Here is a 12,610-nt window from a genome sequence, read left to right as displayed (position 1 = left end):
GCGATATTGTACCGAAACGCTTAATTGCTTGTAGGTAAGTAGGTATACTTACCTACTAGGCTACTGCCTCAACCTAAGTGCATCACACCAGGCAGGACCACAGAAAATTCGGTCGCCGGGGTTCGAATCCGAAGCCTCTCACTTATAAGACAACTGCGACACGGATGTCTTCAAACAAAAATTATCGACTTTCGATGCTTAGTTTTTCATGATGAAGAAGGACTTATCGATTAATTGAAAACATTGAAAGATCACCAAAAAAATTAATCGAATTAAAACTATCGATATTTTAAACAAACCTACAATCTAATTAAATATTTTTTATTCTGTGCTTGTGAGGAAACTGTGGCACACAGTGTGGCCAGTAAAATCTGAGGTGCGGATGCTTTTATCTGGGTTACCGTCACAGACCAGTAAATAAAATATAAATAGTTATATAGTTACCGTCGCAATTCGTAATTGTCATTGTAATTTGTGAAAGACAGGTTTTTATCAGGAAATAAATACAATATAAAAAATGGGAAAGGGATTTAATAATTATATGTGCAAGAAATTCTTCCATCCAGCCTCCAGAGATAATTTGAAAAGGGTTATTATTGTTACATCTTTATTTTGTTAATGATTTACATTAGGTATGTCTTTAGGCACTAGGTACTCTTCAATCAATCTCAAACTTAACAAGAACAGAGAGGTATTTGTTAAAGCAAATAAATTAAATTTGGCATTGAGAAATTTATCATTTCGTTGACTGGCTTACGCAAATTTTTGCCTCGGAACATGTCACACTCACGAAAAAGTAGAAAAATATCTCATGGGAAAACATCAGTCTAATTATTCATCTATCAGCCATGTCAAACACGCCACTATGAGGTTGGCATAGCATGTCTCCAACTTAAAGACAGGTTGGAGTCCATTTGGCATATTTTTCCAGCCTGCCTGACTGATGTCAGCCTCGGAATGTTTTCGTTCGTGGAATAGCTGCTTAATTATCAGTTCTAAATGTAGCCTCTTCACAATACTCCTTCTAGAGTAGATTTAGTAGCTGTGAGATTTTTCAACAATACTAATGTATATATAATTTTTAGGTATGGATGGCTGAACAGAAAACTGATGCATATAAAAAGAAGCAGGAAGAACTGAGAGTGCAGTATGAAAAGGAGCAGGAACTGCATGAAAACAAGTAAGAGTTCTTTATTATAATGTAACATAACAGTTTGGTTTGTCAGAGCCCTATTTATATTGAAATAAGAAACTAACCGACCAACTGTAGAAACAAGTCTATGTATACATGTATACATAATTATAATGGTTTAAATTATTATATTGTATAATAAAGAGATATTAGACCTTAGTTATAACTATTCTATCTTTTCAGAGCCCTACTAAGCAAAGATAGTAAAGATAAATTGAGTTTAAATTTCATGTATGAGCCTCCACCTGGTGTGAAAAAAGAGAGGGAACGTGAAGACAATGAGCCAGAATATAAATTTGAATGGCAAAGAAAGTACAATGCTCCCAGAGAGAGCTATTGTAAAGGAGACAATGAAATCCGGGATCAGCCTTTTGGAATTTTGGTTAGAAATGTTAGATGCATTAAATGCCACAAATGGGGTCACATTAATACAGGTAGTTTTTTTATTCAATTACATTGTATTTGAGATTTTATTGCCAGTTCTAGTCTGCGTTGATTTGTTTTCCGATGTTAAAAATTGCACCACAAAATTAATACAAGCAGTTAATCAAGCATTGTTATTTATTATCACTAATATTAAATAAACAATCATTTCAGATAAAGAATGTTCTATGTACTCACTATCAATGAGTGAAGCAAGAGCTTTACAGGCATCTGCATCTACACCGGAGGATGAGGAAGAAAAGCCTGATGTTCCTACCTTGATGCAACATATGAGAGACTCAGGACTTGTAATGAAGCCCGGGGCTATGCCTCTTGCTGCCAGCAAAATTGTTGACAATGATACATCACTCACTGAAACGGACCTGATCAGTCAACTAACGAAGAAGCAGAAAAAAAAATTACTCAAGTAAATATTGACTCCATTGGCTATTATATTGATGTCTTGACTTATTTATGTGCAGAATATATTTATAAACCCAGTCTACACATTAATTGAAAAAAGTATTTCTTTTAAAGTCAATTTCCATCTTAGTAAAGACTAAGGTTCAAGTTAAAGGTTCAATAGTTTTCAATACAATTACACATAACCACTGTCTGTCTGGTTATACACAATGTCACAGACACACTGGTGCCATTTCTGTACTTAATTGTCTAGTAAATAATACAGTGCTAACCTTTTGGACAGCAACTATTGGAAAAGGGTACTTTTATACCTTTATGAAAATTATTAGGTACTAAATGTGCCCTGCGGCTTTGCCCACGTAAATAACGGGAGGCAGCGTAATGTTACATACTCTACACCAATCTCAATGATTGAGATACAAAATGTTTTTAGTGGAAGTGCCAAATATACAAACGTATGATATGAAGTACAGATAGTATTTCAAAATATTTAAACAAACGGGACAAATAATATTATTGCTCCCGTTTGTTTAAATATTTTGACACATATATATGTGTTCTTGCTCTGGGAGCTGTAGTCCGATTGAAGAAGATTGTAGGTTTCAAATAGTGGGTACTATTTGAAACCTTCAATCACGTAATCATTTACAATCGCTAATGCCTGTCCCGAAAACCTGCGCCCGTTTTGCGGTATTTAAAATACTTTGAATTCCCTACAAAAAAGGACTGCAATAATAATATTCAGTTTAGCCGCTGCACTACATATTTGTGGATAGCAGTGGGTAAGCAATGTTGACCCAAGTCAATAAATTGATGGGTGCCCTTCTTTGGAAATTTGAAAGATAATGTGGAATCCATAATGTCTCAGCTCCTATCACTATCAAACATTAGTAATCCTTAAAGGAAGAATCGAAATCGCATTGTTAGTTGATTATATGCTAAATTATAACTAATAAAATTTCTAACATTTTCCATTTAATCCAGTAATGAAGTTCTCATAAATGTGGCAACACTGTGTTTTCAGTATCGTTAAACCTTAAGTGGGGTGATAGTATAACCTATCGAATACAAAAATAATTATTTAAATTGGTTTACATTTGACAGAGTTATGGTTATAAATCTTTAAACACTTTCATCCCTTCTGCCAATGAACTGAGCTGAATTTATAAAAACGTGTGTCTCCTTGGAGTATGAACTCAAATCGTGCAACGTTTCATTTTAATTCATTTAGTAGTTTCAATGTGATGCGCGGCCCAGACAGACACGTATGAAAAAAATACAGTTTTGGGTTCAGTATCTATTATAAGTAATAGATATAGATATTTGAATGCCCGCGTCTTCGTTCGCGTGAATTTAGATATTTTAAAAATCTCAGGAAAAGTTATAAATATAGGGTATATAAAAATCTGCTGTGCAGTTAAAATATAGAGCGAAAATACCATATATGGTGGATAGTACTATATGGTAGAGGCATCAAAAATTAAGAGAAAGACTCTTACACTTTAAATATTAGAAAAGAGATGAGTCAATTTTTTAATTCCCCTTTGTCCTCACCATCATTTATTATTTTTAAGGATTCTTTTGTACATTAATAATAAAAATAAAAATATCATAGTAGCAAACTACACCCACACCCACAAGAACTGCTTGTTTGTCCGGGATAAAAAGCAACCTTTGCCACTTCTCGGGTCCTCAAATCTAAAACTCCGTTGCGCGGATTTTGAAAGACAAATGCGAAAAAATAAAGATGCTATCCTGTAGGAGTTGTTTGCTTTTCAGGGATAAAAATCAACCTATGAGCTATTCCATACTATATAATATGTAGGTCTTCCCCAACTTTTAGCCAAATCGGTTCATTCATTATCGCGTTAGAGCGTAACAAACAAACGTACATTCATCCATCCATAGAATTGGCACCAATTGTAATATACTATGTTTTGCTTATTTTTCAGAAAATTGGAGAAGTTGGAAAAAAAGAAAGACAAAAAGCATAAACACAGTTCCAAACATTAGAATAAAAGTTTTTTTAAGGCTTTTATTTAACTTTGTTCATTGATGCCACAACAATGTATGTAAAACTTAACAAATAGCTATGTAAAACTATAAAATTAATTTTTGCAAATGTTTATATTATAATCATATGAAGTATAATTGCCTTAAATGAAACAAACTTTTCAATACAAGTTATTATATTATACATTTTACAAAAGCTCAATAATGTTTTTAATTTTAAATCACAGAACTATATGACTTATTTACTTAAGAACTTTATTATTAGAGATAATTTATCAAGTAGTTTATATGGTAGGTTATTTTGGTAATAGATGGACAGGAGTAAACTTAAGTATTTGAGTATAATAGAATTGGCAACTCTTCATAACTGATCTATTTATTGTATTCAGTGACGAAATAAACCTGTGGCCTCAATATTACAGATAGATTACTTATAACTAAAATTCAAACAGTCATGATGAATATTTCAATAATATATGGATAATTGACCCCCAAATGAAAAGATAGCAATAATAAGAGGTAAGTTGTCAGCCCCACTTATTATTACTGACAACTAATAATTATAACAGTAAGGTACCTAAGAAGTAAGAGTCATGTTCCCTAACTTTTTTTTATCTGCTACAAATTAGTCCTAGACTGCAATCTCCTCTGGTTGCAAAGTTGATGCAGTCTAAGATGGGAGCCTAAACCTAACCTAACAATGACAAGAATAATATAATAAATCACAGATAAACTTACAACAAATAATCAAAATTAATGTAGCATTTAAGCCGAACAGGTTACAAACATACACAATTATAATATAAGTGTTGTTAGTTGTTTGGTTTTAACCTACTAGAAAAAACAAATAGACTAAAGCTTTACATAAGTTTGCTCATCAATTTCAATTATATATTGCCTATCATTTCTTTCCTTCCAATGCAAATATGTAACACACCCAATTATTATAACAATTATAGCTGTCAATACAAACACACTCTTAAGAATAACTTTACTTGGAGTGACAAAGAGTTGTGCTCGCCACTCAGAGGGATCATTTGGTGGGGCTGGAATTAGCACTATCTGAGAATTAGGTATAATTTGTGTCCAACTTTTAGAGTAACCTGACAATCCAACAGTTAGGGTGTCAACAAAATTTGGTGTTCTATCTAGTCCAAATATTGAATAGGGTAGTTGTAAAGCGAAGTAAGCAGACTGTGGCAACTGTGCACACACTCCAGTCCTATATTGCCCTTCCTGTGACCAAGTATTGTAACCGATTTTAGGACCTGGTAGGTTTGTTCCTGAAAAAATATTCATGTGAATTAATTTATACTTTGTTTATATATTGGTTTTTGAGTTAGCTAATTGAAACACCTCAGAGAGCATATTTGACCATCCAACCATGGTTATTATGACTTGTCCTAAAAATAATTAAATCATCAACCCTCATTAAAGCAGCATGCCAGGTCTATGTTACACCTGTGCCCAGCATTGAGACATTAATAGGCTGATGAAAATGCAAAATATGGGCCTGGACAGATTAATAAATACTACTAAGCCCATGGTAAGGTAAATAAGGAGTTAAATAACCTAAATATAGGTAGATGGACCAAGTAGATGTCCCTATTTAGATACATCAAAGATGCTAATATATCAAAAATAAAACAAATGCTTATTCAAGTTTACCTACCAAATGTAACTTTCCTGTTATACAAAGTTCCATTAATTGTAGGTACTCTTTCATTACTTAATCCTGTTACAACAATGACTTTAATAAAATTGGTGTCATATTCTAACTCATTTCTAAAAGCTTTCATTATGTACTTTTGTTTTGTATTAGTAATATTTTTTTGCACATATATAACATCAAGAACTCCATCCATATAAAGGTCATAAAATGTTGCCATTACAACATTTTTACCAAATGTATTTAACTTTTCCCACTGCACTTCAAATGTTCTGTAAAATTTACATCCAGGTAAGTTGCAAGGAACATTATGTAGTAAAAAGGCTTTTGTATCTTTACTATTGACTGGACTTAAAGTCATGAGAATGTCAGGGTATCCATCCATATTGTAATCTCCACTGCGCATAGTAATTGTTTCTAAGTAAACTTCTGCTCTGGGCGGGACAAACCTCCATAAGGTTCCCTTGCCATCATTGAAATCAACTTGTAAATCATACCACTGCTCATTATCATAAATCAAGATTGTACTGTTAATACATTCAAGATCATAACAGACTGGCACAACAAGAAAAAATTGACCCGATAGTGCCACATCTAAAAACAATACCTGGCCATATATAGTTGGATGGCCCACAAGCAGTTCAATACTATTGTTAAATCGAAAACCACTAGTTTCATCATTGAGCCAGATCTCAACATCTACATGTGTTGTTACTAAAAGGTCTGCAGCATTATCATCATTTATATCCAAAAAAGAATGGGAATGGGGCAATTTTATTTCTTTAAATTTTCCATTATCACTCATCATTATTTCTGTAGGTGCAGAACGTGATTTATCAAATACCCAAAACACTCTTTTACTTTGTTTATTGATGCCAAACAGGTCCAATATCATATCTCTATTGTAGTCCAACACAAGGGGCTGGCCAACAGAAATTGCTTTTATTAATGATGCATCAGAACAATTTAAATTTGGCATTCCACCCCATAAAATTCTTACTTCATGGATGTTGGATGAATTCTGAAATTGTGTAGTTACCAGTATATCCATGTAAGCATCACCGTCATAGTCGCCTGGTACTATACTAGTGATAATGAGATCGCTAAAGTTGCAACTGTACGAAGAAGGTCGGAAGAACGGTTCCTTGTCATAAGCTAATAATACCTCCACATTCGATCCATTTATTATAAATGCATCCGTTAATTCATCAGAATTAAAATCACCAAACGCAGCAATATAACCATCTTTTCGATTTCCAAAAGTGCTCTCCGTCATGTCACTAACAAAAAGACTACTCGCAAAGACAACATTGAATATAAGTATGCAATTATATTTAAACATTTTAATTTCTTTGTTGAAGTTCAGTATTCGTGCATGCCTACCAATAATAATCAAACTGATATCTTGGAAGAAAACAAAACACTCTTTGAGCTAGTTAGTTACACCAACAATTATAAAACTTGGAAAAGCTGATACATTTTCTAAAAATAAGCAAAACAAAAACTTATATCGAGTGACAGCTTTTTCTTCTTGCTGGGTACATATTACTGGGTCACAGTTATGGAGGGTAGAGGTAAGGAGAGTCATCTGTGTATATGAAAAAGTGTCGTCAAAATGTATTAAATTAGGATGGCGCCACATTTGCATCAGGGTAACTCTTAAAAGAAGCGCCAAATATAAATATTGTTAGAGTAGGCTTGAAAAATAAACAAGGAAGTATGGAGATACAAGGAAGTAAGGTTATATTTACCACAATATTTTGTACAACGTAAGTTGTTAAAATTCTCAATAATTAACTACTTTAGTCGATAATGACATTAAATTTTTTAACTCGGCATACTTCAATTCATCTACGATTGCTACATTCATACCATACCCTGTGCATCCACCAGCGCCATTGTGGAGGATTTTTGAACTGTTATTTAGCGCATACACTGGACACTTTTTCAACTTTTCTCCCATATAAGATGACTCTCCTTACCTCTACCCTCCATAGTCACAGTACAGACGGTTATTTGACAAGTGGTAGTTGGTAGATAGCCTACTAATTATTAATTAATCTGTGACTCCACAGATATACTACGTGACTCTATATAAGGTTTATTTCTTTGTGAATTCCGTAATTGAAATTTTCATAAAAAGTTGTTATTCAAATAATTGACTGTGAAGTTGTAATAGATAGTAATGCCATAAATGTTGTGTACACAGTGCACTAAATAAAAACTTTTATTCATAAACATAGTTGTTTCATAACCTATGCAGAATGGCGACCGCATACGGTATACATTTAGGTAATAATTCAGGTTGTTTAGCAGTATTTGCCAATGGTGCCGCATCGGTATTAGCTAATGATGCGGGAGACAGAGTGACACCAGCTATTGTTGCTTTAAATGGTGTCGAATGGGAGATTGGTCTACCAGCGAAGTCTGGACAAGCTTCTTCTAAGTCCATTATAAAACACAACAAACGTCTCATGAACAATGATTTTAGTGAAGATGATCTCACTTATGTCGAGAGCACTTCATCATGTCGGGTCCAAAATGATGATAAGCTAGTGTACGAATTCGAAACGTCCGAAACAAAGCTCTATTCCAATCCAGATAACATAGCAACAAAGATTTATGCCAAATTGTACACCATTGCAAGTCATTCCGTACAAAATGAAGGAGATCTAAAACTTGTATTAGCTGCACCGTTAAACTGGTCCAGTGCAAGTAGAGAACGATTAGTAAAATGTGCTGAGTTAGCTGGATTTGACGTTTTACAAGTTATCAGCGAGCCAGCAGCTGCTTTATTAGCATACAATATTGAAGATTTGCCAGAAGATGTTAATGTCCTTGTTTATAGACTTGGAGGATCCACCTGCGCTGCATCTGTTGTCCAAGTATCAAGTGGGTTTATGTCAGTAGAGAAAAATATTTTCCGAGCCGATCTTGGTGGACAATGTCTCACAAAAGACTTGGCTGACTATATAGCACAGGAATTCAGACAAAAATGGAAGTTAGATCCTCAAGAAAGCCGTAGAGCCATGTCTAAATTGTTACACCATGCTGACAACTGTAAGCATGTTCTGTCGACATTAAGTTCAGCACATGTCAATATTGAGTCTCTAGTGGATGGTGTTGATTGGAGTCAAAATGTGACAAGAGCAAGGTTCGAAAATATTATATCATCCAAGATTTCCTCATACATAGAGCCTGCTAAAAAAGTCATTGAGAATTTTGATGGGAAAATAACTAAAATTGTTCTATGTGGTGGTAGCATGAAGATACCTAAATTACAGTCGGCAATAGCAAATTTGCTGCCAGAAGCTGAAGTCCTCTCAGGTATTAATCCTGATGAAGTTATTGCTGTTGGCTGTGCTAAACAAGCTGGAATGATATTGGATTTGCCTGAATTATCCTTAACTGATACTAGTACTGAAGTTGAATTCCTAGGAAAGGATATTTATTTGAAGTATTTGGATCAGACAGTAAAATTGTTTAAAGAAGGAACACCTCCATTTGCTCATAATGTTTTTAACATTGAAGTTGAAAACGATGCAAAAGATGTCAGTTTCACTCTTCATGATAATCCAGACAATGCAAAGTTTGCTGAAGAGATTTTTAATGTAGAAAACTTAAGCAAGCCCTTTAAGTTAAAGGCCACATTACAACCAGAAAATATCTTACTACAGGTTGAATAATTTAGAAATTGAAATTGCATTTAATTGATAAATAAATTGTTTTTTATAACTCCAATCTTTAGTAGTTTTTTTAACCAACTGGCATTTTAGGTATATGTATATTATTTCAAATAGCCACATTAGAAGAAAACAAAAACATATTCTTTTGTCTGACTATCAGCTCTCCCATGATGATTGAAAAAAATAAAAACCATCACTTTAGAATGGCCCATATTGCGATTGTTGGTGTCGCTGTTAGCTCGTAACCATCTTAAACTGCATCATCACTTACCAGTAGGTAAGATTGCAAGACAAAAACACTAGGGCCAGACTAGGGACTGTGAAGTTCTGGTAGGCTGATTTGATTCCATGCTCTATATTTTGATCTCACGAAATTGGAGTTCATTTCAAAATTTAAAATAGGTGTTTTATTCGGCGAGAAACCTCTGACCTCTCACACCTAATAATACTAGCTTTATTATATACTATAATATGGCGAACTATAATTCAATACACTTTAACAATTCAGTATTAGGTCAGTGAAGAGTTCTCAAACGAATACGATCTGATTTTTCAATCTTGACGGCTTATATTTTTTGTTACTTTGTAATAATTTTTATATTTGTCATTGTCATGTCTTGACCGACCGATACGATGACTTATAGACCAGACTTTTCATTTCTTTAAAATTTAAAATTTCATGAAATCTAAAAACTAATTATTTTCATACAAATCTCAACTGTTTTTTTTTTAATTTATTATTTAATATTCTGGTACAACTAAGGGACAGACTGTAGAATAATCTGTTGACATCCTCAAAAGGACTTGAACCCTCATCCAATCCAATATTTTCGTCTATACTCTATGTGTAGTCTTATAGTCTTTGATCACTGGTTGCTACTCTGCTGTTATCGATTTGATTTTGTTAATTTCAACTATATACCTATTCTTATTGTGGGAAATATTAGTTATTTAACGCTAAATGGACAATCTATGCTATATCAGGCTAAGGATCTAAGAAAAACTGTTTAGGATAAAGTTGGTTGTGTAGCTGTAAAATGGCTGATGGGGTCCAAATCCTCCTTAGGCGTAATCGCCCTGGCTCAAAAGCAAAGGTTTTATCAATAACAACGTCGTTTTGAAAAGTTTTGTTCCTATACAACTCGGTGGTTATAAGTTCTAACAGGAAACAATTACATTTACAGGATTTTTGTCGCTGGCCTGATGAGCCATTTGAAGAAATGGACAGCACTTTGGCAGTTCAGCAGTTTATTCAACAGACGATAAGACGTGATCCTGCAAACTTAGAAGCAATTCTCAAAATGCCTGAGGCTCAGGACGAAGGAGTGTGGAAATATGAACATTTGAGGTACCTAACGCTAAAGGAAAAAATATTAAAGTCTCTTTCGCATTTACAATAAGTACTAATAGGTTTTAGGTATAATTATTTCCTTTTTGAGAAATTCTTAGTCAAGTCAATGCTGAAGTTAGGAAATTGATCTTACACACCCCCATCTTCAGGTTCAATTTTACAAATGTTATTATCATTAGCCTTAAATTTATATGTAAGCAGAATTTTTGAAAATTAAAGTTTTTTTTAATTTCCAGACAGTTTTGCATGGAGTTAAATGGCTTAGCTGTAAGATTACAAAGTGAATGTAAACCTGAATTATGCACTCAGATGACTGCAACGGAACAATGGATATTCCTTTGTGCTGCACATAAAACACCTAAAGAATGTCCTGCTATTGATTATACCAGGCACACTCTGGATGGAGCTGCCTGTTTACTAAATAGCAACAAATATTTTCCAAGCAGGTAAAATTTTCTCCCCTTGCCTTGTTACCTATAAGACTGCCCTGCCCTCCACCTATAGAATGAGTTCCTCCTAATCAACAGTGAATAGGCATATTCTTGGCAAGCATGCTCCACCATGTGGCAAGATACCTTAGCATCCCTATCAGTGTGCATATTTTAAATATTGTTTCTAACAGGAACTCTAGTTTATCCCAGTCTTATTAAAAAAAGTTCCATTCCTGATAATAAATCTAGTTATGTAGCTACACAGAATTTTGAAACTTCCTTGAAATCATAACTTTGAGGAATTGCTTTTTGTAATATGGATGCACAGTGAATGATTTTTTTTTTAAATATGTATGTTTCAGGGTGAGCATAAAGGAGTCTTCAGTAGCAAAGCTGGGATCAGTTTGTAGAAGAGTCTACAGAATCTTTTCTCATGCATATTTTCATCACCGAGCAATATTTGATTCTTTTGAGAAGGAGACCCATTTATGTAAAAGATTTACATATTTTGTGACAAAATACTCTATAATATCAAAGGAAATTTTAATACTGCCAAAGTTGGATGATGAAACACCTATAACCCAACCTGTAGGCGAATCGGAAGCTTGATTCAGCAATACTAATTTCCTGTACTTCCCTAGCATACGCCCAGTATTGACTAGTCTGATTATTTATTCTAAACCTATATTAGACAAGCTAGTAAGTTTTTACACAGCAATTACTATCTAACCTTACAATTACCTGTAATAGGTAAACCAGGTTCAGGTTTAGAATATTTTTTTAACTAAGGTTATATTATTGTCTTGGAGCTAAATTTGCACTACTGGCAACTGTCATCATCCCATTACCAACAAGAAGATAAATTGCAATAAAAAACAAGTTATGAATGCAGTTTTAGGCTTGTTGTACTATGTATTAAGCCAATATTGCAATGTGCTCATAAATCACTATAAGGCACTAAGAGTGATTTTTTATATTGGAATCAAAATGCATTCATAAAATGTTTTTTTTTTCAATTATGTTGCTGAATTTGATATTATATTACACAGTCCAATGGTAATAACCCCAATATTTTTAATGTGACAAGATAATACCTTTTGAGAGATCTGTTTAACACACTTTTTTAATATTCAGTCCTATTTGTTATAAATAGTAATTAAGTATAATAATGGAACTTAAATAAACTATGTGTTCTGACTCTAAATACAACTGTATTCTTTAAACTGTTTATCCCTAAGTGCAATTATAGTAAGCAATAAGTTCTGTATGTGCCAGATGAGTGTTTTCAAAGGAGAACACTAGAATCCAATTTTGTACCATGATACCGCGATTTTTACTATTATGAACAAATTAAAGAAGATTACTAATTTTGTTCAATGACAAATTTTGATGGTAAAATTATGTTACATGTATGTCCCGAGG

General features: G+C 33.5%; 4 protein-coding genes across 5 annotated transcripts; 3 read left to right on the top strand and 1 right to left on the bottom strand.

The window, feature by feature from the left end:
• The first annotated feature begins 370 nt into the window (after window positions 1–370).
• LOC120624402 (corepressor interacting with RBPJ 1) lies at window positions 371–4,166 on the top strand. Its single transcript, XM_039890929.1, has 5 exons — window positions 371–589; window positions 1,086–1,180; window positions 1,376–1,626; window positions 1,790–2,042; window positions 3,991–4,166. Exons 1-5 carry the CDS (start codon window positions 518–520, stop codon window positions 4,049–4,051), a joined length of 732 nt encoding a protein of 243 aa, XP_039746863.1. The 5' UTR covers window positions 371–517; the 3' UTR covers window positions 4,052–4,166.
• An 83-nt stretch (window positions 4,167–4,249) lies between these two features.
• LOC120624399 (T-cell immunomodulatory protein) lies at window positions 4,250–7,273 on the bottom strand. Of its 2 annotated transcripts, XM_039890923.1 has the most exons (3): window positions 6,886–7,015; window positions 5,724–5,992; window positions 4,250–5,334 (listed from the first exon to the last, which is right to left on the bottom strand). In XM_039890923.1, exons 1-3 carry the CDS (start codon window positions 6,900–6,902, stop codon window positions 4,904–4,906), a joined length of 717 nt encoding a protein of 238 aa, XP_039746857.1. In that variant the 5' UTR covers window positions 6,903–7,015; the 3' UTR covers window positions 4,250–4,903. The 2 variants fall into 2 exon arrangements, with proteins under 2 accessions (XP_039746857.1, XP_039746856.1); XM_039890922.1 differs by having other exon boundaries at window positions 5,724–7,273.
• Window positions 7,274–7,756: 483 nt separating this feature from the next.
• Window positions 7,757–9,463, top strand: LOC120624682 (heat shock 70 kDa protein 14). Its single transcript, XM_039891354.1, has one exon. The coding sequence runs from the start codon at window positions 7,985–7,987 to the stop codon at window positions 9,404–9,406; it is 1,422 nt and encodes a 473-aa protein (XP_039747288.1). The 5' UTR covers window positions 7,757–7,984; the 3' UTR covers window positions 9,407–9,463.
• Window positions 9,464–10,267: 804 nt separating this feature from the next.
• Window positions 10,268–12,392, top strand: LOC120624601 (MOB kinase activator-like 4). Its single transcript, XM_039891243.1, has 4 exons — window positions 10,268–10,500; window positions 10,591–10,754; window positions 10,994–11,203; window positions 11,551–12,392. The coding sequence occupies exons 1-4, from the start codon at window positions 10,444–10,446 to the stop codon at window positions 11,795–11,797; spliced, it is 678 nt and encodes a 225-aa protein (XP_039747177.1). The 5' UTR covers window positions 10,268–10,443; the 3' UTR covers window positions 11,798–12,392.
• Window positions 12,393–12,610: the final 218 nt, after the last annotated feature.

This window comes from Pararge aegeria, chromosome 6, assembly GCF_905163445.1.
Source record: "Pararge aegeria chromosome 6, ilParAegt1.1, whole genome shotgun sequence".
In the NCBI taxonomy this organism is placed as follows: domain Eukaryota; kingdom Metazoa; phylum Arthropoda; class Insecta; order Lepidoptera; family Nymphalidae; genus Pararge; species Pararge aegeria.
Note: the sequence above shows the minus strand (reverse complement) of the source record. Positions and strands in the feature narration are given on the sequence as shown.